The sequence below is a fragment of the Peromyscus eremicus genome, chromosome 19 (assembly GCF_949786415.1).
Source record: "Peromyscus eremicus chromosome 19, PerEre_H2_v1, whole genome shotgun sequence".
In the NCBI taxonomy this organism is placed as follows: Eukaryota; Metazoa; Chordata; class Mammalia; order Rodentia; family Cricetidae; genus Peromyscus; species Peromyscus eremicus.
Genome location: NC_081435.1, coordinates 26932687 through 26958073, shown reverse-complemented (window position 1 = coordinate 26958073; position 25387 = coordinate 26932687). Strand labels below are relative to the sequence as shown.

At 47.6% G+C, this 25387-nt stretch overlaps 2 protein-coding genes across 2 annotated transcripts in view; both read left to right on the top strand.

Annotated features, from left to right (window-relative positions):
- Window positions 1-11074, top strand: part of LOC131895666 (protein diaphanous homolog 1-like) — a 31753-nt gene extending 20679 nt beyond the window's left edge. The window contains exons 2-7 of the mRNA XM_059246144.1: window positions 5355-5453; window positions 8828-8922; window positions 9202-9303; window positions 9545-9784; window positions 9894-10023; window positions 10888-11074. Coding sequence (XP_059102127.1) covers window positions 5355-5453; window positions 8828-8922; window positions 9202-9303; window positions 9545-9784; window positions 9894-10023; window positions 10888-11027 — 806 coding nt within the window. The 3' untranslated portion in view covers window positions 11028-11074. The remainder of the gene's footprint in view (window positions 1-5354; window positions 5454-8827; window positions 8923-9201; window positions 9304-9544; window positions 9785-9893; window positions 10024-10887) is intronic.
- Window positions 11075-11558: 484 nt separating this feature from the next.
- On the top strand, window positions 11559-22070 carry LOC131895667 (protein diaphanous homolog 1-like). The gene is made up of 4 exons (XM_059246145.1): window positions 11559-11740; window positions 11868-12003; window positions 13859-13945; window positions 20146-22070. Exons 1-4 carry the CDS (start codon window positions 11618-11620, stop codon window positions 20301-20303), a joined length of 504 nt encoding a protein of 167 aa, XP_059102128.1. The 5' UTR covers window positions 11559-11617; the 3' UTR covers window positions 20304-22070.
- Window positions 22071-25387: the final 3317 nt, after the last annotated feature.

Sequence of the window (25387 nt, the reverse complement as noted above, 5' to 3'; positions counted from 1 at the left end):
GAGAGGGAGTTGGGGCAGGAGCTCAGGCAGGAACTGAAGCAGAAACCATGGAGGAGTGAGTGCAGCTTCCTAACTGCTCTCCCTGTGCGGTCAGCCTGCTTCCTTATACTGTCCGAGGGGGGTACCACCCACAGTGGTCTGGGCCTTCCCACATTAGTAATGAAGAAAATGCCGCACAGACTTACCTGCAGGCAGTCTGATGAGACAGAGGACCCTTCAGTTAAGGTTCCCTTCTTTCAGGTGACTAACCAGCACACCACCAGAACTGGGTTTTCACTACTTACCTCATGCATTCCTTCTGAGTTTTTCTTTTCTTTTTTCTTTTTCACCACCCCAATTTTTTTGAATATATTACCTATAGTTATTTTGGTTTGTTTTTAAGTATTTATTTATTTAAAGAAAGAATCTCAATTTTGTGGCTGTGACTGGCCTTGAGCGCTCATAGTGGTAGTTCTGTCTCAGCCCGTCTAGTGGTGGATTATAGATGTGTCTTACTTTAGTTTCTGTTGCTGTCATAAACAGTGTGACCACAAAGCACTTTGGGGAGGAAAGGCTTTGTTATCTGTCCTACAGTCCTTCCTGAAGGGAATTCAGGGCGGGAACCTGGAGGCATGAACTGAGGCAGAGACCATGGAGGAACACTGCTTACTGGCTTGTTCTTTATAGCTTGCCTTCCATAGCTTGCTCAGCCTGCTTTCTTATACAACCCAGGACCACCTACCCAGAGGTGGTACCGCCCACTGTGAGCCAGACACAGCAATCATTAATGAAGAAAATGCTCTGCAGACTTGCCTACAGGTGATCTGATGAAAGCATTTCTCAATTGACATCAGATGTGTCTAAGTTTGTGTCAAGTTGATAAAAACCAACCAGCACAAGGTATGAGCCTCCACCACGAATGACTAAGTATGGCTATAAATCCTTGTGTACTTACTCCATTATCTGGGTCATATTGTGTCTGTTAATTGGATTTTTTCCCCTTCGAATTTGGATACTTTTTTTTTTTTTCATACCTTGTAAATCTGATTTAAAGCTACATATTGTACGTAAAAAATTGTAGCAGCTGCAGATGATGTTAACACTGTCTGGAAAAGGTTTTGCAGAGTTCTCTAGAAGGAGAATTGAGTTAGGGTCGAGCTGTGCCAGGACGTGTCTGTTGTTTTGGCACTCCTGGTGTGCCCTGGTTTACCATTTCTAGGTTCCCATTCACACTCCAGATGAGTCCTTTTGGATTCCCAGCTTACTGACGAGAGCCGTACGCACTCCTTCCTGTGGGCAGAAGTAGATCCCTCCTTGCCCACAGAGGCGTCAGGTTTGTGTTGAAGCCGTCCTCCAGTGTTTGGTCCCTTTACTTCCCTGATCAATTCACCACTTCAGCAGCTGTTCCGTGTGTTCAGAGTGCTTCTCTGAACATTAAACCGGCATTTGTAGATCACTCTCTTTTCAGTTGTCATTTCTTTCTATATTTATTTGATTATTTTCATTATATTGGAATATTTTTTAATGTCATGCCAGACTATCTTTTGTTTAAAACATGGACTGTGTGTGGTGGTGGAGTGCACATGTACCATGGCACCATGGCACGCATATGGAGACCAGAGAGCAGCTTGTGAGGATCCGTTTTCTCCTTCCGCTATGTGGGTTCTATCCAGGAGGCACGTGCCTTTACCCACGGAGCCATCTCACCAGCCCCACACTGTCTGTCTACCACCTTAATTTCTTACTATGATGAAAGGGTTTTTGTTTTTTTTTTTTTGAGATTATAATATAATTACATCATTTCTCCTTCCTTCTCTTCCCTTTAAACTTTCCCATGTACTAGCCTTGATCTCTCAAATACATAGCCTCTCTTTTCTTCAGTTGTTGAAGTGGAGAGCCAGTTGTTCCAGCACTGTGGATTAGGTCAAGAATCAGCAATTGTAGCCAGTTACTAAAGTTTTTTTGGATCACAGCCATCTATTCAAATAGTCATAATAGATCACTACTTTCATATTTTACCAAAAGAACTGAGTAGATGAGCTAACTAACCTAAGTTACTTGTCATCTGCCTTAGTTAGGATTTCTACTGCGTGATGAAACACTATGACCAAAAGCAACCTAGGGAGGGAATGACTCATTTTACCTTCCAGGGCAGGAACGTGGAGGCGGGAACTGAACAGAAGCCTTGAAGGAACACTATTGCTCCTTATGGCTTGCTTAGCCTGCTTTCTTACAGTGCTCAGGACCGTCAGCACACAGTGAGCTGGGCTCCCCCACATCAGCCATCAGTCAAGAAAATGCACCATGAGCTTGACCAGTCTGGTGGAGGCATTTTCTCAACTGAGATTTCCCCTTCCCTAACGACTCTAGCTTCCAGCTTGTGTCAAGGAGACAACACTAGCCAGCACACCATCTATATAGTACTTTAATCAGAAGTTAACCAGTCCCTGAATTAGAGCATGCTTTGTTCATTGATGTGAGTTGGTTTTTGTACTCTAAATATATCGCACCTATTCATGACATTTCTTTATTTCTGTAGTCACTTGTCATGTTTCCAGAGTATCACTCTATTTTAGCTTTATACTACTGTATTTTATTGACTTTTTAGCACTTACATGGTACATATATCAAATTACATAGATCTCTAGACATAAAAAATTGGAAACATAAAATGTAAACCTTCTGGGCATGGTAGCACACACCTTTAATCCCAGCACTTAGGAGATAGAGGCAAGTGGGTCTCTGACTTTGAGGCCAGCCTGGTCTACAGAGTTGAGTTTCAGGACAACCAGGGCTGTCTCAAAAAAAACCAACGAGGGGAAGCGGGGAATCTCTCACAAACATGCCCCAGCAGCCTGGATTTTTGTTGATTCCAGATGTAGTCAAGTTGACAATCAAGATTAGCTGACACAGGCTCACCCCTACCTTCTAATGGTCTTTACTCAAATGCCGTCTTTTCAGTCAGCCATTCCCCAGCCACTCTCTAAGGTTTGATCAATCTCCCTGCCCAGTCTCTATTCTCTGCCCTGCTCGGTCTTCTTTTCACAGCACTTACCGTCATCTGACATAATACTTCTTCATCTATTGGAAGGCGGGGTCTGTTTCACTTTGTTAGAATGAAGCACATTCTTGTCTTTATCTTGTTAATTTGTCTTTTTCATTTGTGATTTTCCGTTGCCCAGCACAACCCTCCACAAGTTAAGGTCTTAGTAATTATTGCTGAATTAATGACTTTTTGTATATGTAACAGTTTGATTTCTTAAATTGGAACTCTTAGGTCAAAGGGATAAATGGCATTTTCCCCTGCAGTACTAGGCCTTGTGCTCTACTCCTGGCCTCTACACCCAGCCCAAGGATGACTTTTTTTTTTTTTTTTTTTTTGGTTTTTGGAGACAGGGTTTCTCTGTGTAGCTTTGCGCCTTTCCTGGAACTCACTTGGTAGCCTAGGCTGGCCTCGAACTCACAGAGATCTGCCTGGCTCTGCCTCCTGAGTGCTGGGATTAAAGGCGTGCGCCACTACCGCCCGGCCAAGGATGACTTTTTAATAGTTGTGTGCCTTTTGTCATAGAACTTGGCTATTGCTTTGATTTTATTATTTTTACCAAATATTTTGTACGTGATCTAACTATCAAATGTTATAAAAATGGCGTATGTTATAGCCAGACTTTAGTGTACATGTCTGTAATCATACTACTTGGAAGGCAGAGGTAGGAGAATTGTTGAAAGTTTGAGGCCAGTCAGATCTACAGAATAAGAGTTCTGGGTCAGCCAAAGCTATTTAGTAAAATCTTATCTCAAAAACAATCAAAAAAGGGTGTTATGTTCGAAAGTATACTCCCACTCTTGTGCTCAAGAATCCCATTCTTATACTCAGAAACAATTGATTTTGTTAGTTTCTCAACTTTCAGAGCTATTGCTGTATGGCTAAGAAGCTGACGCTACATTATACAGTTATGCCTACCCAGTACAGCCTCTGTTTCCTGCAATATACGACAGTATTTTACAGTTTTACCTACCCAGTACAGCCTCTGTTTCCTCCAGTATATGACAGTATTTTACAATTATATCTGCTAGTACAGTCCCTATTTCTTCCAGTATACGACAGTATTTTACAGTTATAACTGCTAGTACAGTCCCTATTTCTTCCAGTATACGACAATATTTTACAGTTTCGTCTACCCAGTATGGTCCCTTTTTCCTTTTCTGAGCACTGCTCAGCCCTCCTCAAGAGCTAGTGCTGATCATTTGTAGTGAATTTTGCTATAGTTAACTCTTGAAGAAATGATAATGAAATATTTTGCCTGTATCCTTAAAGCTCAAAATGGAGATGAGAATTTGAAATGAGATGAGAAAATCTCCGAACTTGAAGGAACACAGGCTTTAAAAAAAATCAAGATGATACATATATGTCATGAAACATTGAAAAATATTGAATAAGGTACAGATCAAAAATAGAGTGAAAATTAGCAGAGAGTGGGTACATTTATTGGGGAAGACTTGTGGGAAGGGGTGGGTATGTTGCTTTGAATAGTGAAGAGGAGTGTGGAAGGAAAGGAGTTTATTATACTTCTTTTTGTTTAAACTCAACAGTGATTAAGAGATCAGCAGCAGCTGGAGAAACTAAAACCATTTTTACAGGGAAAGTAGTGTTCAATCCAGATTTTGAGAGATAGTTAAACTTTTTATTAGGCATAAAAGGGTAACTGTAGGAGACGCTTAGTATAGGGGTTAGTTAGTAAGCTATATCACAGAATGTTTTTGAATGAATGAAGTTTTTTTAGAGCACAGACATTCATGCTACAATAGTGGATCTGAAAAATTGAGATGGGGGTGGGATGCAGCTAAGAGCTCTGGCTCCTCTCTCAGAGGACCTGGGTTCGATTCCCAGCACCCACATGGCAGCTCATAGCTGTCTGTAACTCCAGTTTCAGAAGATCTGACATCCTTTTCTGGCAAAGATCTGACATCCTTTTCTGGCCTCCAAGGTCAGTCAGTGCACACACACGGTGCACAGACAGACGTGTAGGTAAGACACCAGTATACACAAAATAAAAATAACTTTGTAAGTTGAGACAGACCGTATGGCTTCTGACACCTAAGATATTTACTCTTGGTTCTTCGCAGACAGTTAGCTGTGCCCTGTAGGTAGATTCTATTTAAGGAGGAAAGCATTATTGATAACTATTGAAGAGAAGAAATGCAAAGAAGATATTCTTGTGGGGGCATTTAGCTATAGAAGAGTGGCTCATGAGATTAGCCTTGAAGGAGTATAATGGAGAGACAGAGAGGAAGTAAAAACTGCCAGGACAGTTCTAATGCAGTAATGCACAAAGGTGGTTTATTCTTAATGGTGTTTTTCTGATTTCCCTCACTAGCCAAGAAGGATCAAGAAGGTGGAGAAGAAAAGAAATCTGTGCAAAAGAAAAAAGTAAAAGAGCTAAAAGTGTTGGACTCAAAGACAGCCCAGAATCTCTGTGAGTAATTCTTGTGATCCCAGCTTCTAATATTGTGAAGGTGTTCCTGTAAGAACGTACTTTGTCTGAGTCTAAGGTCCCTCCATGTGAAATGCCTCTTGTTGAATTCCTGCTCTGTGCCAGGCAGTGCACGGTGAGGCTTCAGTATCTCATCAGATGGTTCAGTAGCACAGCAGGGTTGACAGGTATCCAGCTTTATGTCAAGGAAGCAGGTGAAGGTTTTAGGAATGTGTCTAGTTATGGAGCTAAGGAGTTTCCTTTTTTATTTTATTTTCCTGGGGGTTGGGAAGGGTTGAGATGTGATCTTGCTATGTAGCTTGGCTGTCCTTGAACTGACAGTCCTCCTGCTTCAGCTTCTGAGTGCTGGAGTTTTAGTGGACACTACCATGCCTGGCAAACTTCTTTCGAAGTCCTACTTTTCCTTATGTCAACAGGATGTCTCCCGCAGGGTTTCGGCCTCAGTGAGTTTCCTTCTGCCTCTGATAAGGAACGCAGCTGCTATTGTGGCTTCAGTTAAACTAAAATTATTTACATTTAGAAGAAGGGAGGTAAATCTTGTGCTTGTCAGAGTAGGATGGTAACCCCAGAGAGTAAAGCATATGGTACTGTGTTTCTTCTGTTCTGACTTGCCACCTGGACTGAGAACTAGTCTGTGCCTCCTTTATGCTGAGTAATACAGATACTGATTCTTTTGGTCACAATTATTTGAGAGTCTGGCATGTGACAGGTTCTATTAGGTACATGTTAGTCGTGTTGTATAAATGAAAGAGTATATATTCCATAAGCTCGTTCATAATCTTATAGTTACTGTCTTTATTTTTCCACATGAGAAAACTTAAGATTCAAATGTTATGACTTGCCCAAAAGTCACCCAAACTAGTATACATATTTATAGGTACATTCAGAGTGATATAGTGAGACAGTAAGTGTGTGTGTGTGTGTGTGTGTGTATACACACACACACACACACACACACACACACACATACATACATTTTCTCCCTTTGCTCCGGGAGGCAGAGGCAGGCGGATCTCTGTGAGTTTGAGGCCAGCCTGGTCTACAGCACTAGTTCCAAGACAGCCAGGGCTACAGAAATGCTATCTCAAAAAACAAACGAACAAAAATTTCACACTAAAAATTAAGTAATGCTCCATAAATGTGCATGTCCTTCTTGCACAGGACCATGCTGACCATTCCAGTTGTGGTATATGCTTCAGAAGCAAGCATAGTTTTTATATTATGTTTGACCATATAACCTTAATTTAATATGTATAGGTATTGCTAAATGAAAGTCTGTGGTGTTGTTTTGTGGCCGGGAGGTGGGGTGGGGGGGTTGGTTTGGTTTTTTCAATTCAGGGTTTCTCTGTCTAACAGTCCTGGCTCTCCTGGAACTCACTCTGTAGACCAGGCTGGCCTCGAATGAGATCCGCCTGCCTCTGCCTCCAGAGTGCTGGGATTAAAGGTGTGCGCCACCACTATCTGGCTAGTGATGTCTTTTTATGGAGACTAAAGTAATGTTAATTTCTGTTCCTAAGAGTGTGTCTAGGAAGATAATGCATGAGTGATTGTTATTTTAGAAAACGATAGAAGAAAGACTATAATGTAATACATTATTTTTCTCAGTGAAATGATATTAAGATGGGAAACAGCTTAGAAAGGAATGGGGGCCATTCTTTCTCCTTCATGACCCCTTCCGCTCATGTGAGTTCTTTCTCACTTTTCCGTAATAAATCTGTGCTCACTCTGCAAAATGAAAGGGAAAAAAGCCAAAGAGTTGAGGGTCGGGGGTGTCGTTAGCGGTAGGGTATTAGCTTAGCGCACCCCAGACCCTGTTTCAGTTCCTCAGAACTAGGGAGGAGGGCATAGGATTAGACTGTTCTAGAGTAGAACAGTCTAGGAGGCAGAAGTGCCTGTTTAATCCTAAAAATGCAAAGCCAAGTCAGACAGTCTCTGTCCTCTTGACCTACGTGTCTGTGGAGACAGGAAACAAAAGTGGCTGGAGGTGACTGCCACCCTAAGGGTGTGCTAGAATACCTAGGCAAGCACTAGCACGAAGGCTTCCTTGCCACATGGTGAGTGCTGAAGGAAGGCCAAGAGCGTTCTCGAGAAGGTACCGTTTAAAACGGGTTGAACCTGTCCGGGAGTTAAGTGAAGGGAGGACTAGCTCCCTTCAGGAGGGGTGAGCCCATGTGCCTGAGATGACTCGGGACAGTCAGAACTGCAGACTGTTCCAGCTGTGGGAGTTACTGCGGAGATTTTCATCAGCACAGTGACTGTTACAGCATTATGGAGTCTTTGGGAAGGCTGCTTTGACAACGATTTTCAGGCTCAGTTTCTGACTAGGAAGGAAGATGAGCTGTTTTAAACTAATGAGATGATCAATATGCTGAATGAGGCAAGTTCACCAAGCACAGAGTGGCTAGTAGATTTGAGTCAGGAGACAAGGTAAGACCTTCTCTAGAGTGTACCCACTGATTGCTGTCTTTTCGCTGGCTTTGTGAGGATATATATAATAGGTGGAAGTTCTAATAGTGAAAAAAATAGATGACTATGTTTTCAGAAGGCTATAAAGAAAAAAAAAACAGATGTTGATATTAGAAGAGAACATTGAGTCAAAGAAGATTTTTTAAGATAGACTTGACTGCACATGCTGAAGGAAACAATGTTAGGGTCACCTTAAGAGCCGGCTATGGTAACACACACAACTTTAATCCCAGCACTAGGACAGCCAGGGCTACCTAGGGTCAGATAGAGAAGCTGAGGTGTGTAGTCAAGGGAAAGAGCTGCTTATAGACTTGGTTTTCTATGTGTAAGTGTTTTACCTGCATGTATGGATGTATACCTAGAGCCTGAGGAGGCCTGAAGAGAAGGCTGGGTCTGTAGGAACTGGTTACAGATGGTCGTCAGCTGCCATGTAGTGCTGGGAACCAACCCAAGCCCTCTGCAAGAGCAGCCAGTGCCTTAGCCTTTGAGCATCTCTCCAGCCCCGAGAGAGGACTCTTGTTAAAGCTGAGGGTCAGATTAGAATGTGGGGGAACTGGAAGTACAGGGTGTGCTTCTTAGGAGTGGGGCTTGGCTGTTTTAAGAACGAACAGGTCAAGGCAAATGGCAGCTTTGTAGGAGAGGGGGTCTAAACAAGGAGGTGAGTGGCTCTGAGATTCTGTGATCACAGGCACGGTGTTTGTCGAATGTGCTAAGCAGTGGAGTTGCTGTGTGGCGTTATGTGGCTTGTGTGTGGGAATGGGTGACAATAGGAGCTGGAACACTGGACTCGGGCTGGGATTTCAGCTGCCTGGGTAGAGTGGGCTTCCAGGGGGGTCTGGAATGGGGAAGAAGATAAGAAGAACCTGTCTTTCTCTCTCATTCTCTGGCAGCAATCTTTTTGGGTTCCTTCCGCATGCCCTACCAAGAGATTAAGAACGTTATCCTGGAGGTGAATGAGGCTGTTCTCACTGAATCTATGATCCAGGTAAGTAACAGGGAGGTCCTGCCAGAGCTGGCTCCTCTGCACAGCTGTACACCAGCCTCTCCTCCTCGCTTGGTGAGCAGGAGCGTCTTCTAGCAGTTGTGACTCAAAATGCTGGCTGAAGCTGTGTCCCTGGTGGGCAGGTTAGCTCAGCAGACTCAGGAATCTTCCCATCTCACAAGCTGCCCTGCCCCCCGTGCTTCCTTCATTATCATTGGGCAGAGTATGGAACTTAGAGTCAGGTTTTCAGCTCACCCCACATGCATTTACTCTCTTTTCCAGAACCTCATTAAACAGATGCCAGAACCAGAGCAGTTAAAAATGCTTTCTGAACTGAAGGATGAGTATGATGATCTGGCTGAATCAGAGCAGTTTGGTGTGGTGGTGAGTGAAGCCAAGAGCAGTCTTCCAACTCCTTTATTCCCTGCCCTCTGGAGACCAGCCTGGGCACTTCCTCCTTGCCTCTGATCTATTTTGAATCTTTGAGTCAATCAATGTCTCTGTGTCTCTCCTCAACTCCACCCCCTTGCTCTGGAGCCCCAACCTCCCAGAGGAGACTCAGCTTGTATTTTTTGATGTCTCTCTCCATTAGCTCCATAATGGAACTTCTTGCCTTCCCCATTAGATGGGCACAGTGCCCCGTCTTCGGCCTCGCCTCAATGCCATTCTCTTCAAGCTACAATTCAGTGAGCAAGTTGAGAATATCAAGCCAGAGATCGTGTCTGTCACTGCTGCATGTGAGGAGCTGCGTAAGAGCGAGAGCTTCTCCAGCCTCCTGGAGATCACACTGCTTGTTGGAAACTATATGAATGCTGGCTCCAGGAATGCTGGGGCTTTTGGCTTCAATATCAGCTTCCTCTGTAAGGTGAGCCATGGGGTTAGACGGGATGGCAGAGGGAAGGCTGCCTGAGCCCAGTATTGGCCTAAGGTGATTGGAGGCAAGCCAGGACTAACAATTCTCCTCTCACCCCAAGCTCCGAGACACCAAGTCCGCAGATCAGAAGATGACTTTGTTGCATTTCCTGGCTGAGTTATGTGAGAATGACTACCCTGACGTCCTCAAGTTTCCTGATGAGCTTGCCCACGTAGAGAAAGCCAGCCGAGGTAAGGCAGTATAGGGCAAAGCTAGAAGGTGCTTGCTGCCAAGCCTTCCAACCTGAACTCAGTCCCTGGGACCGACATCGTGGAAGGAGAGAACCAACCACCTAAACCAGCACCCCCCCCCCCCAAACCCACGGCACTCACACACACACACACACACACACACAAATAAACAAATGTAATTTGAAAATTGTTCTTAAAAAGGTGGTCCTGAGCCCTAAAAGTCTCTACATGGGGAAAGAAATAAGACACTGTATAGACTTTAAATCATTTTCAGTGCAGCTGGTTTTAAGTGAGAATAAAGGAGTTTAGGTACTTAGGTGTCTAAGGTTCAGGGAGGAGTGTGAGGCTGAAGACAGCCTGTGTACAAGAGGAAGTGCCTTTTCCTTTCCTTGGAATACCACATGCACACGTACGCACGTGCACACGCATGCTGGAAGGCAGGTGCTGTCCGGCTAGGTCCACAGCTTTTGTCATTCTGAAAGACAGACTGACAGGCATTCGGCCTCATTGTCTGGTTGAAATGAGACAGCCGTCCACCCTGCTTCTGGGTTCCTACCTATGTCTCCCTCTGAAACCCTGTTAACCTGAAATAAATGAGACCAAGGTCTCAGGGGATTCCATGGGTGCTTTTGAAATGATAGGAAGTCTGCTTCTGCTAGTATTGTAGAGTGTGAAGGTAGCAAGTTCAGTTAGCAAATAATCACGCTTTCACTGCAAAGATCCAAACCAGCGTGTGAGTCAGAGAGCATGTGCAGGCTAGAGGAGCGAGCATAGAGGAGAAAGGGAAGGACCTAAGCAGGGTGCCTGCAAGGGGGGATAAGAGAGCTCGGGATGCCAGTAAGTTCTTCTCTTTCTCTCCTCTAGTTTCTGCTGAGAACTTGCAGAAGAACTTAGATCAGATGAGGAAACAGATCGCTGATGTGGAACGTGATGTTCAGAATTTCCCAGCTGCCACAGACGAAAAGGACAAGTTTGTTGAGAAAATGACTATATCCTTTCTTTAGAGGACTTGATCCCAAGGAAAGGAAAGTCTTCTCTGGGGAGTAGGATAGATAGATGATGGCAATATTTAGTTTTCACCTTTGATTTTTTTCTTTCCAGTAAATACACAATTTTTAAACTTACTATAGAAGGGAAAGCAAACCTTGCAGGTAAACTACAAATCCCTGAGTCCCTGCTCTGTGCCCTGTTCCCTTTATGAACATACCCACCTGAGTCCCTACTCCATGCCCCATTGCTGCCATAGACACACCCTTTCACAGAGGTAACCACCACCACGTTCTGATTTACACTCATTGTTTGTTTTACACAGAAACTGCATCATGTAGCTTTATCTGCATGTCTCAGCCACGTGTCTATAGTAGTCTATGCAATTTCTATTGTATAGGTAAGCCATAGCTTATGGTTTGTTACACTGAATATTTAGAGTGCTTCTGTTCTCTGTCATGAGCAGTACTATATGGCGTTCGCTGCACAGCCCATTCTACATCTTTGACTGGTCCTCTGGCCTGGGTCTACTTCTTGGTCTTGGTCCTTTACTCCCTGGCTGCACAGCTTTGTGAAGGATGCACAGGAACAGTATAACAAGCTACGGATGATGCACTCCAACATGGAGACTCTATATAAGGAGCTGGGTGACTATTTCGTCTTTGACCCAAAGAAGTTGTCTGTGGAAGAGTTCTTTATGGACCTGCACAACTTTAGAAATATGTTTTTGGTGAGCAGGGGTGAACTGCTAACTTTCCATGGGGTTCCTAATGGCTATTGGTGGGTTTACACTTGCCCACATATCCTCCATCTGGCGATGTGTGTCCATGTCTCCTCCCCTCCACTCGGTGCTTCAGCAAGCAGTCAAGGAGAATCAGAAGCGCCGGGAAACGGAAGAAAAGATGCGGAGAGCTAAACTAGCCAAGGAGAAGGCGGAGAAGGAGCGGCTGGAGAAGCAGCAGAAGCGGGAGCAGCTCATCGACATGAACGCAGGTGCGGCTGTGCAGGGCGTTGGAGGCGTCGGTCGAGAACCTAGAGCTAACCAGGGCGGAGTGCCCGGGTCTAAACGTAGGCCATGGCAAATGGTTTTTGTCAGCCTTCTGCAGCCAAGCTCCTGGTGCTGGATTTTAACGTGGTTAATTTTTCCTCTCCTTCCTGGCTCTTGTAGTATGTCTCATCGCCCTTGTGATTTGGGAATTACTGTCACACCTACTCTTTCCTTCTGCCTGTCCAAAATGTTCCCTGACCTGTTCTCATTCCTGCTGCTCAATATTTTGGGTTCCCAAAACGTTTCCCTGACTCCTCCCATCTTGTAGTTACTCTCCTTTCTTCTTACTTTACCAGTACGGCGTTCCTATTACCACTTAGCATGTTGTATGCACATCTGAGATCATAAATGGATTGAACTTCTGGAAGGGGGTGAAAAGCTGGCCACTCTCTCTCTCCAGCAGAAACATGTCTTTGTTTGAGCATATGGTCTCAATTACTGGCCCTCTGTTTCCTGTCTCTGCTTCTTTCCTGCTGAGGATCCCTGCCCCCCACTACTCCTGAGGGCAGCGGAAATACAGTAAATGCCGCATATGCAGCACATGGCCCTGTGCTGATCTGAAGGGCTGTGAGCCTCTGAAGTGAGGGGTTCTTGGGGCTGACAAGTCTTAAAAATGTACTGAGCACAAACAGTAGAGACTAGCAAGGTTTGAGCCCAGAGACCTTCAGAGTAGTTCCTTGACCTTACCTCACTTGTATTTAGGCCAACAACTTTGTTCTCGTAACACTTAAAAGTTCATGCCAGGTATCCCTCATTTCCCTCCCTATTCTCCCTGGGCCTCCAGGGCTTTCCCCCTTCTACATTGCATAGGATGTAATGGGAGCAAGGTGGAGAACCAAATAGCATTTGGGATAAGAGCTATAGCCCAGCCAGCAGGTGGCGTAGTGGACCTTACCCTATTCCGAGTGCCTGGGTCAGGCAAATGAAATGGAATGTAGGTCAGCTGCACTGGTGATGTTCAGCCAGCAGGTGGCGCTGGTAGTAATGGGCCCTAGTCTTCAGCTAGTAGCCAACCAGCTCCTTGGGATTTCAGTGTCAGATTTCACTATCCTGAGCTGTTGCCATGGAAACTGAGCCTGGCTAGAACTGGAATTCTACATTAACTCTTTGCATTCCAGCCAAGCTGCTTTCAGCTTTTACATGCAGAGCTGTCTTCAGCAAGATATAACCACTGTAAGCAGTAGTTACGTGAAATTGAGTCTTGACCAGTGGGCTCTCTTCCTTTAACCCTCCTCTGAAGCCTGAGCTCTCAGTGGTTCATACAAACGGGAGTGAAACACTGGGGCTGATAATAGTTACAATAGGTGCTTTGCAGACCAACCCCCCCCCCCCCCCCACACACACACAGACATACAATTCTTCCTACGTAGCCCAGGCTAGCCTTGAACTCCACATCTTCCTGCTTCCACCTCCCAAGTGCTGGGATTACAGGCACGGTTATCTTGCCCAGCACAGCTGCCTTTTGGTTCATAACTGTGTCTCTGCCTACTCAGATCTTGGAGTTAGACAGTCCTAGGAGTCTGTGTGCTGGTCCTGATTAATGTGGGTAGGATGACATTGCAAGAAGTACCTCAGGGTTCGCACTAACAGGCAGCGAGTTTTCAGGCATTTTTTAAAAAACACAAGTAAAGTAAACAAAGGTCTGTGGGACTTGAGAGGTTGAAGCTTTCTTATCTGTTTTGAGCTGTCAGCCAGCGTGAGGGAGGGAGAGCCATGCAGCAACCGTGCAGTTCATGTGCAGCTTGATATTTGCTATGCTGCTCTGGCTGACGAATTTACACCTGTCTTTGTTCATGACAGAGGGAGATGAGACAGGTGTGATGGACAGTCTTCTAGAAGCTCTGCAGTCAGGGGCAGCATTCCGACGGAAGAGAGGGCCCCGTCAAGGTAAGTAAACAAATGGAGCCTAATTGGGTATTGGAGGGGTGTGGGGACTCTGCTCCTGGTCATGCTAGTGGAGGCCTAAAGAGCAAGTGATGTTCTGGGGTTTAGAAACTTCCCGTTTCTGTGCACTGAGAATGGATTATCTGGGCCTCTTCCTCGCACATTAGCAAGTCCACGCTGGGACCCTTTGGAGGCCTAGATGTGATGGCTTCTTTCTGTCAGAGGGTAAGAGCTACAGCAGAAGCATCTCTGTGCAGAGTTAAAGCCTGTCCCCATTTGCTGGCAGCTCTGTAGACACATCTGATAGGAGCTTCACTTGGAAGCTGCTCTAGAGAGAAGATGGCTACGGTGATGTCCCTGGGACCTCTGGTGCCCAGCACACCTGCCTCGCAGGCTCAGATTGTACTACCCATGTAAACTGTGCTGGCTCAGATTGTACTACCCATGTAAACTGTGCAGGCTCAGATTGTACCACCCATGTAAACTGTGCAGGCTCAGATTGTACTACCCGTGTAAACTGTGCAGGCTCAGATTGTACTACCCATGTAAACTGTGCAGGCTCAGATTGTACTACCCATGTAAACTGTGCTGGCTCAGATTGTACTACCCATGTAAACTCTGCTGGCCGGAACGGTTTGCTGAGAGCAGGGTCTCAAGGCAGGAGAAGCGGGTGTGAAGGGCGTAGAACTCTGATTAGGACATCCAGTCTTTCAGCTAACAGCACTCCTTTGGTGTTGAGCTTTTGTAGAGGTTCTCTCAGCACTGTTTCCTGCCCATCAAAAGTGCCGTGCTTCTCACTGTACTGTCTTCCATGACCCTCTTAACTAAGCCCAGCCTGCTTCAGACTTTGGTGGGGAATTCCCTCTTAAGCCTTTTTCTGGGAATTGTACTAGAGACCCAGATGCTTCCTGTACAAGCAGCCAGGCGTCAGTGACTTCCCTCTACTGGGGATGCCCCATTCTCTACTGCTTTCCTAGTGAAAAACCAGGACTTGGTTGTAAAGGAAAAAAAGGATTTTGTCAGAACTACCTTTTCAATAGAGAAACTGAGTTAGTCAGGGTACTATCTCCCAGTTAGAAAGACAATTCTAGGGGACGTACAGGAAATACTGAAATTAAAAGAAGTTGGAAACAGGACTGCATAGTTTAAGTCAGCTTGTAATTTTGTCTTTTTGATCTGGTTTACTGAGTTCACCAAACATCTGAGAGACTCTCTAACACATCTAGTTACTCTGCGAGAGTTTTAGACCTGGGTACTTTCACATCGTCTAAAGGGTGTGGCCTCACATCCAACGTCACAGAAAATGGCGTCAGAGTGGCTTGCCAAGGAGTTAGGATCTTTCCTTCAAAGAAAAAGATTGGAGTTTTGAAGGCCCCGTTCTCGAAGTGCAGCAGCTCCAGGGGTCTGTCTCAAGCTCCCTCCGGGGCTGCTGGACCCTGCTGCTCTGGTCTTGGTCTGGCTGCCTCTTGACTCTCCTCATGACCAGTGGTTCTCACCCTTCCTAATGTTGCAGCCCTTTAACATGGTTCCTCGTGTTATGGTGACCACAACCCTAAAGTTATTTTGTTGCTACTGCATAACTGCAGTTTTGCTACTGTTATGAATTGAAATATAAATATCTGACATGTGGGATAACCGATATACGACACACACACACACACCCGAAATGGGTTAAGATCCCGAGATTGAGAACCACTGCTCATGACCAAGTGCTGAGAGCCAAAGAACCAGAAAACTGTCAGGCTTATCTGCCTCAGTCTTTCCCATTCCCAGAGGCAGCTGTCTCTATTCAAAGACACTAGCTTTTTCCCTAGAGCCTCCAGAAATGTTAAAGTCTTCCAGTCTCTAGAGACATGAAGGAGTGACCGGGATACAAAGACCCATTGAAGAGTTGGAAGAGGAGAGTTACTATCAGGGCTGGTTCATTAAAGGAACATGTAAATTGCTGTGGTCTGCAGTGTGGGAGAACAATGGCTTGAGTGTCGAGGGGAAGAATCCTTGTGATTGTATTACAGCTGCTATTTCCAGCTGTGATTGAGTCAGCTTGTGGTTTTAATGACTCAACTTTATCTCCAAGCCTGAATTGTAGTAGGCCACTTACATACTAGAATGAAAGTCAAGAAAGAAATCTCTCTGGAGTCTTCCTCTGCTGTCTCCCAGATTAGCATAAACTCCATTTATGCTAATCAAGGTCTGTGTTAGAGCCTTGAGAAGACTAAAGACCCTTCTATTGATTAGTATCTACCCTGCCTATCCTAGGTTGGATCTTAAGAGTTCAAGGCCAGCCTGGTCTACAGAGCCAGTTCCAGGACAGCCAGGGCTACACAGAAAATTTTTTTTAAAAATTATGATCCCAAACCTAATAATAAAGCTAGAACTGTATCCTGCTTTTGTGAGTCCAAGTCCAGGCTTCTTCCCACTAAGCCTGTATTATTGGACAGGAAATGACAGTGCCCTCTATTTGGGCCAGAAAACTCTGGCATGGGATTATTGCAAAGAGAGTTCTGGGGACGGTAAAATTGTACCCAGGGAGGTTTTCTGATGACCCCTTGTCTGGAAAGAGTGTTCCTTATCACTGCTGTCCCCAGTTTTATAAAACTAGGACAAGAGGTATAATTAGTGTAGTTTCAGACAATGATGAGTTATTAGGATGATAATGACTGTCCCATCTGTCCTAGTTCCCTCTTCCCTGAGGAAGCCTTTTAACAAGAGCACTTCCTCTTTAGCGGCAGTTCAGAGCTCCTGTCTCAGGATTTTTTTTCCTGAACCATTGAACTTTTCCTAATTGAGCTGTGCTCTTAGTATTACTTCTCAGGTTTTCCTTAGTTGCTTATCTTGTTTATTCCTACCTTCTAGGATTCTGACTTGGACCATTTTCTCAGACTCCACCTCTACACCCAAATCTGTGGGCCCATTCTCCTAGTTAGTAATTGTCCCAGATCCTGTACAAACACTGACCTGTTTCTGTGGCTACTATAAGGACTCAGTAGTCTTACAGAGGGAGGAAGTCAATTTTCCTGATGGTTTAGTCTGCTCAGCATAATGGTGATCAGAAACTGGGATGCTGGGGTTCTTTTCATCAGTTGGAACAAGAGTTTTCTTTTGGGGGGCGTGGAGGGAGTTTTGAGACAGGGCTTCTCGTATAGTTTTGGAGCCTGTCCTGGATCTCACTCTGTAGACCAGGCTGGCCTTGAACTCACAGAGATCCACCTGGCTGTGCCTCCCGAGTGCTGGGATTAAAGGTGTGCGCCACCACCGCCCGGCCCAAGCTTTCTCATTCTTAACCTTGGATCACTTCTTGTCCATCCCTAATGTGCTTACTTTCAAGGCTTAAAGAGGAAATTGTGCTGTTTTCCCTGTCTGCCATGTTCCTCGGGTTCTTAGGACACATGTAATGAATCAGAGATCTAGTGAGCATAGAAATATCCTGAAACACTGTAGGATTAGGTACAACAGGGAGTCTCAGAGGAAGCCGTCAAAGAAAGCAGAGCTTAGGCTTGCTGCCCTGGAACTCCGACATCTGTGCTGCTCCATTGCAGGTATTCACAGTCTAGAGTCAGTTGCGCGAGTTCGCTCACTAGAGTTAGATGGATGTGCACATGTGTGTACATACTCATGTGTAGTTGCAGTGAAGAGAGACTGGACCACCATGTTTCTGGTATGACAGTGGGGTCCTGGAGAAGTGAGTGCTTCAGAAGAGTGGAAAGGCGCACCTCTGAGGAGAGACTGAGAGGGGAAGTCGGAAAAGCACACACATCCTCACAGTCAGTTACCGAGGCAGTGGTTTGCCTCCACAAGTTCCCCAAGTTAATTCACCTGGTGAAGCCCTTGAGCGTGTAGGTCTCTCTCTCTCTCTCTCACACACACACACACACACACACACACACACACACACACACACACCTGTGATCTGCACCCCCTACCCCCACCTGCTGTCAGCAGGATTTTGACTGTTCTTTCTCCTCTTGGTAGACAACTCTTTGTGCCCTTGGGAGGAGGAGGAGGAGGAGACCTCTAAGTTGGTAATCTGTGGACGGATTGTGTGCTCCCTGCCCGACCTGTGGGCAGCCTCTGCGTGTGTAAAAACAGTAGCGTTGGGTCATGGCTCTGCCCTGAGACGGCCAGTCCTGGGCAAGGCTTGGGCTCTCTTTCCCGGTTTGGCTTCCGCTTACCTAAAGCTTTTTGCTGGCGCAGAGCCGAAACCTTGTTTGTGGCCCCTCTGGACTGGCCCACCCTGCAGCCTTCAGTCGGTGGTGCTGTGCCTGTCCCTGGTCCTTCTCCACTCCTGCTTTCCCGAGGTCCCAGGATAGATGGTCTCACCGTGGAGCCCTGGCTTTTCTGGAACTCTCTATGTAGTCTGGGTTGGCCCAGAACTCACAGAGATCTGCCTGTTTCAGACTCCCAAGTGTTAAGACTAAAGGTGTGGGCTACCACACCCCAGCCTTTGTTTTTTTCCTCTTATGTCACCATTCTTAGGTATACAGTTTGGAGACTGTCACAAGACTGTGCAACGGTCACCATTGTTATATTTTAAAATATTTTTTTTAGCATCTCCAAAAGAAGCCCCATATCCATTAGCAATTACTTTTTAACTTACGCATAGAAGTTGTGTGTATTTTTAAGGAGTCTCTGATGGTGTTTCAGTGCTTGTACAAACTGTGGTGCTCACATCACAGTAAACCTCCCTCTCTGGGGAGTAGCAGTAACTTGGGTTCTCCCCTCCATCAGTGCCTGGTATTGAATTGGTGGTTGTTGTTCCAGGTACGGACATTGACTTTTTAATGTGTGTGCATGTGCGTTCATACGTGCACACACATGCCATGGCTTGGTACCATGCTTGGAGTCAAGTACCTTTATTCACTTGAGCCATATCACCAGCCCCTGACTTGCACTTTAATTAAAAACTTTGGCAGGAGCAAGAGGTATTTGTTACCCGTCTCTAGTTGCTTATTTAGAAATTTTGAGACAGGGTCTCATAGCTGAGGCTAGCCTCTAAGTATGCCGGCCTTCAACTAAGAATTCTGTTGCCTCAGCCTCCTGAGTACTGGGGTTACAGGGGTGAGCCACCATACCCTCTTCTCCTGTTAGTCTACCTTCTGTCTCTGTGGATTTTTTCTAAACTGTGCATTGATTTATAGCATCTATAGCGTTTTATGTCTGGCTTTTAAAACCCCACATTGCTCAGTATATATGCAGTAGTCTCTACATGCTGCTTAAAAGGGCATGGAACTAGGTGGTTGTCATGTGATAGGCACAGTCCCAAGAAGCTGTCTTCCTGTTGAGGATACTGGGGTTCCAAGTATGAAGTTATAAATGAGCAGTTGGGCTGAGTTTCTTTCTAGGATTTCCCTCTTGGTTATCCTTGGCCTTCTCGGGCATACATTTTTTCATTTCACTCCCCAGTGTGTATATGCACACATACGTGGTACACCCTGAAGAGGTGAGAAGGAGCCAGGCATGTGGACTTGGGTTGTTAGAAAAAGGCATGGGAGTGTGGTGTGCATGTGATGACAGTTAGTGGCTGCAGTCCTGCAAGAACCCCTCACAAACCAACTAAACGCTCCCTTTTGCTAGAACAAGCCTTCCAAAGCAGCCTTATAGTCTCACCCACAAGCTTTCTGTGGAATGCCTAGACAAATAGTAATACTGTATACTAAGCTTTAACATATTTAATTCCAACAAACCTAAAGGAGAAAAGTGAACTCTGAGTACTGTGTTTCTCTTGATACATGACATAGCCAACACTTAAACCCAGTTCTTTTTTTTTTTTTTAAGATTTATTTATTTTATGTGTATGAATGTTTTGCATACATTTATATGTATGCATCCCATGCATGCCTGGTGCCCATGGAGGCCAGAAAAGGGCATTGGGTTCCCTGGAACTGAAGTTACAGTTGATAGTGAGTTGCCATACAGGTGCTGGGAACCAAACCCAGGTCCTCTGCAAGAGCAGCCACTGTTCTTAACTGCTGGGCTATCTCCCCAGCCTCTCCAGTCCTCTTCTGTCCAGCTGTGTCCAGCCCTTCACACTTGCACCCAGAGGTATATTTTACATTGAGTCTCTGTTCCTCCTTCTGTAAAGACCTCTGAACCAGACAAGGCAGCCACAACTGCATGGCTTCTGGCTGAGTACCTGCTGTAAAGTTGTAAAGAGATTAGAAACCAGGCCTTCTGTGGACAGGATCTCATGTCTTCTCTTGTAGTCAACAGGAAAGCTGGGTGTGCAGTCACATCTCTGCTAGCCTCGGAGCTGACCAAGGATGATGCCATGGCTGCCGGTCCTGCTAAGGTGCCCAAGAAAAGTGAAGGAGTCCCCACAATCCTTGAGGAAGCCAAGGAGCTGGTTGGCCGTGCAAGCTAAGCTGGGCTCTGTGGCCATTGCTGCTCCTAAGTGAAGCCTCGACTGTCTACCTGCAGCATGTGCCTAAATGGTCCAGGGGGTATCTATCCCTCTGCAGTGGCCACTCCACCACCTGACCCTGTCTGTCTGTCTGGCCTGCTGCTCTCTGAACATCACATACAGCTTCAGCTCCTGGAGGCCAGAAGGAAAGGGCAGTGGAGGGTGGCCTCAGCCAGGCCCAGCCATCCCTGGCTGTGGTATTACCAAAGCAGGGTCCGTGTTGGCTGCCTTAACCCTGTCTCCTCCATGTTATCCAGAGGTCCTGGTCTCAGACAGAACTCAGCCTGCTTTCTCAGCCCCACTTTCCAGTGGGCCTTCCCCTAGGTCAATCTTGCTGGATTTGTGCTTTTCTTTTGTGGTGTCTCTGGCCCTGAGAATAGCATGGGACTTGTGACCCTTTGGGCTAGACCCCTTCTCTGCTGTCACCTCTGCTTTTCCTCCTGGCAGTTATTTATTACTAGTGCTGTGGCATTGGGAGCTGCTTCTGCAGAAGCAGGAAGCAGCTCCCACCCTTTCCCCCGCTTTCCTGGGAAAGGTCTCCCAGGCAAAGGGTCTCAACCACTCTCCTCTTCCCACTGTGGCCCAGGTCTGAGCCATAGGCAGGTAGCCAGGGCGTAGCGACAGTGTGGGGCCCGCCCCCTGCCCGCTGCCATGCTTATGCCCTTGCCTCCCTGGGCCCTCTGCACCAGCCCCCCCCCCCCCCCCCCCCGCATCTCCACCCTGCAACTGAGCCCCCCTCCCCCATGCCTTCCCCAGAGCTTTGGTGCATCTCATTCGGAGTGTGGGCTGTAGTGTGACCATCCCAACACCTCACCCCCTCCATCCAAGGAAATGGGAGGTGGAGCCTCCTGGCTGAGAAATTGTTTTGCAAATGGATCTATTTTTATATGAAAAAAATTTTTTAAGAAAAAATTACTTTGGTCCCCTTCCCCGTCCAAAATAAGAGAGGCTTTGATGGTAGGTTCAAGCATTCCTGAACATGGCCTAGGTGTTGGCCCCATCCCTCAAGACTAAACCCTGAGGCCAAGGCAGACCCTTCCCTAGCATCAGTTCTGGGGCAAGAGAATTTCTCCGGTTGGCCCGGGCCACACCATAGCAAGAGCTCCAATCCTGTCTTCTCATGAATGTATTAAATTATCAAGCCAAATGTGCAGATGCTAAGTGGATGTTGAGAAGTGGGCACAGGGTTGCCCACCCCCAACCACCACCACTGTGTAAGCAATGAGTCAGACTGGGTGGCCCAGACCTCAGTAAGCTCAGAGTCTCTGGCTTAGGGTCACTTTCTTGTCCTCCTTAGCCCCTTTCAGCCCCCCCCCCCCCCCCCCAAGGCTCCAGAGATTGAGTGATCCTGTCCAGGCTTGACCCAGAATTAGAGTCGCCAGAGCATGGGGGTTTAGGGAATGCAAAGGCTGGTCCCGGGGCCCCTTGTGGCAGGGAGGATGGTTTGGGTTGCTAGAGCTTGTGTCTGAAGGAGCAGTGGCAGCTCCCGGGCTACTTTCTGAGAAGACTGGTACAGGGTCTGGTCCTTCCCTGAGCCACCTCCTTGCTAGCTGACATCTGGGGCTTTGACCTTTTCTTTTTTAATCACTTTTGCTAAAATGCATTTAATTAAAAATTTTTTAAGTAGAGGGGACAAAATGCAAACCCCTTGCCTCCTGGGCTTCTGGGATGCCCTCACCTCCAGTTTGATGGGTTTGTTTCCAACTGTCAATAAAGCATTGAAACAGACTCTCCCTCTGGCCTCCTCTGTAAACTCTGGACTGCTTCTTTTCACTGTAGTGGTCCAGGCTGCTCGTGAGTGGCCCCCCACTGTTGGTCACCTGACAGACAGATGGGTCAAAAGCTAACCGGTCTGGCAGACCTGAGTCTGGGCATGGTGAATGCATTAGGTTCTGCAGGCCAGGGCCCCCTCTCAGGGCTGTTTTCCTCCGTTTACTTCCAGCTTCTTCCCACACTGTGACCCTCTGGCTTGGAGCCCTAATTTTTACCTCATGTCCAACTCCCCGCTTTCCCAGCGCCTCCATCCACGTGCTACAGTTTTCTGGCCCATACCTATGTCCTCCGTCCCCAACAAGTTAACCCCGAGTCTGGGGTCCTGAGTCTGCCCAACCTGGGTCAGAAGCCCCAGGCCAAACACCAGAGGACTTGCCACTAAGCTGTGCTTGCTCAAGCAAGTTGTAACCCCCACTAAGACACCTTACAGTGAGCAGGCCAGTGATAGACGGGGCGGGCCCCTGGACAGCTCTGAACTAGAAATAAAACCTTTTAAATAGCCCCTGGCCTGTGCTGCCGTCACGCGGCAGTGGCCAGAGGTGTGGGGGTGGCTACCTGCCTCTAAACCCAGAGGCTCTGCATTTCATCTCATCTTTTGGGGCCCACACACCAATTAGGGGACCAACCACAGCTGCTCATTTGCCCTGCCGTCTGCTGCCTTGCCCGGAATAGAACCCAGGCACCCAGCGCCCCGCCCTCCCCAACACCAGGCTCTGAGAAAACCCTGCTCTCTCCGCAACCTCACACACCACCACCCTTCCCACGCAAAGTCAAAGTCGCCAGGAAGGTTTGGTTTCCATGGCAACAGACCAGGAGGTGGCAGAACTGGTAACCAGAATCCAAGGAAGGAAGCCCAGAAATTGCTCTTCTGGCTCTTTCCATGGACATGCCCTCACTGACCCTCCTGAAAACCTGTGGGTCTGTTTCTGCCATTCTCTGGATCAATCCTCCTGACTCCCGAACTTGCCCGGAGCTGCAGCAACCGGGGAATTGGATTAGCGGGGCTGGAAGCGGGAGGGGGAGTGGAGAGCTGCGGAGAAGAGGGAGGTGGGGACTGGGTTTCAGGGCCGTCTCCTCCAGCAGTTCCTTTGACTCCATCAAGAAAGGGGTGGGCCCTCCAGTTAGGCTTTGCTGCGTCAAAAGAATGGGAAGACAAGTTTCAGTTAGAGAAACTGAGGCCCAAGGTAGGGAGGGGGCCTGGTCTTGAGAGAATTGCCTCCCAGGTATTCACTCCCACTGTTTTCCTCAAATCTCTCGGCAGCTGCAGTGGAGGAGGGTAGGCAAAGGAGAGCCCGCCCTCCTGATCAGCCCCCTCCCGTAGCTAGTGGGGAGGGGGCGGAGCTCCAGAAAAGTCCCCAGCGCTCGCCCAGCGCCTGAGTTCCCGCCCCCACTCGTGCTCCCGCTCCCCCTCCCACGCAGGGTCTCCTTTTCTGCCTGGAGACAGCACTGAGCATAAATCTGCGCACTCAAACTCCCCACCCCCACGTTGGACTCTCCAGCGACAGCACGGCATACAGATCCACAAGCACCATTTACAGCCCATCACGCATTAGAGACACCAGGGTGTTGGAAGCATGCACGCCATATTGGGCAGTCCTATGAGGAGCGCGCGCGCACACACACACACACACACACGCAGATCGAGATGCTTAGTGACACGAAATCAAGACGCAACTGTGACCCTTTGATTCTGTTATTCAGGACAAACCCCTCGACTCCACCCCACATGTCGTGTGTTCCATCTCATAAACAGACGCAGCCCGCCTTTTCAGAAGAAACCTTTTTTTTATTTTTAATTTTCGAAGAAAAAAGCCATATAAATATTAGAGTATAAAACTTGCGAGAGATAATCAGAAGGGGGGTGGGCAGGAGCTACGTGACTATGCGAAGAGAAGCTTGTATAGAGGAGTCAGTACAGGGAGGGGTCGCCGCAGCGTTGTGGACACAGCACAAAACACAGCACGGGCCGCGCAGGCAGGTTGAGATTCACGGACAGCCGGCTGCGCACAGCCCACCGCCCGCTGCCCACTCGCCATCACGTGAAAGCACACCACACTACACTATTGGCTATTCTACACCAGCCGGGGGAGGGGGCTTCTACACTACCGTAAGGGCTGGGGCAGGGGAGGGCGGGCCGGGGAAGTTCTATGCACAAGGAGGCACTGGGGGGCTTTAACCAGTCTCTGGCCACGAAGGGGCGGCCTGGGGGCCTGGGCAGTGGCCTTCTGAGAAGAAATGGCACCTGGTAAGGTGGAGGCCAGGGGCTTGAGGACTACAGGGGCCCAGTGAAGAAGCCCCATCATTGGCTGAGACTTTATGGCCCCTTGGTCCCTTGTTCTCCCTCCTTGACTCAACCCAGGGGCCCAAAATGGCCTGGCCTGGCCTCCTTTCCTGCTAGGACCACGGACCCTTTCACCAGGGGCACCTCTGGAGTACCCAGCACCCACAGAGGCCCCGCCTTCCTCTCTGGTCCTAAATCCACTTAGAGGCCTTCTTCGACTGAAGTGCCAGCTTGAATCCCTTGGTCCTGGTGGCTCAGCCCGAGCTGCTCAGGCTGACCCGAGGTGGAGGGGTCTGGCCTGGTGTTTGTCTATGGCTAGAGTTGGGGGGTTGGGCCAGTACCCTGGGTACATACAGAGCCCCCTGCGAGACCCTGTCACCGGGCTGTTGTATCCACTGCCCCACTCCATCGGTGTACACTCAACTTCCCTTTAGCTTACCACCCCCTCCTGTCTCCAGACATGCAAAGGAGTCTCTTCTTTGAGCAGTAGGGAGGTCACAGCATGCAGTGGCAACATCAAACAATGAAAGACAAAAGACTGGTCCCCAGGCATTGAAGAGAGACTTGGTAGCAAAATGCCTTCCCCAAATCCAGCAAGCATCAGTACCAGGGGGATGGTGACTGTGTCCCCCGAAACTTAAGCATTGGTCTCAGGCTCTAGAAGGAAATGGGCAGACTGGTACCAAACCATGCTTTGGGGGGGAATCTGAACCGGAGGAGAGGCCAAAAGGTTGTAATAGTCTCCCAACTCTTTCAGAACTAGGAGCCTGCTGAGGTCACCTGTCCCCTCCCTCAACAGCCCAATCACCTTGCTCCAGAGAGGGACTGAAGGAGTGGGGGTGGGGTGGGGGGAGGGAGGCGGGAAATGGATGAGCCTGACTGAGTTGGAAGGTGGAGGAGGAGGAGTTCAGCTGTAACTAAGGGAGTGTGGCGTGGGTTTTTTGTGTCCACACTGACCCTGCTACCCATGTGGGTACAATCACTGATTGGA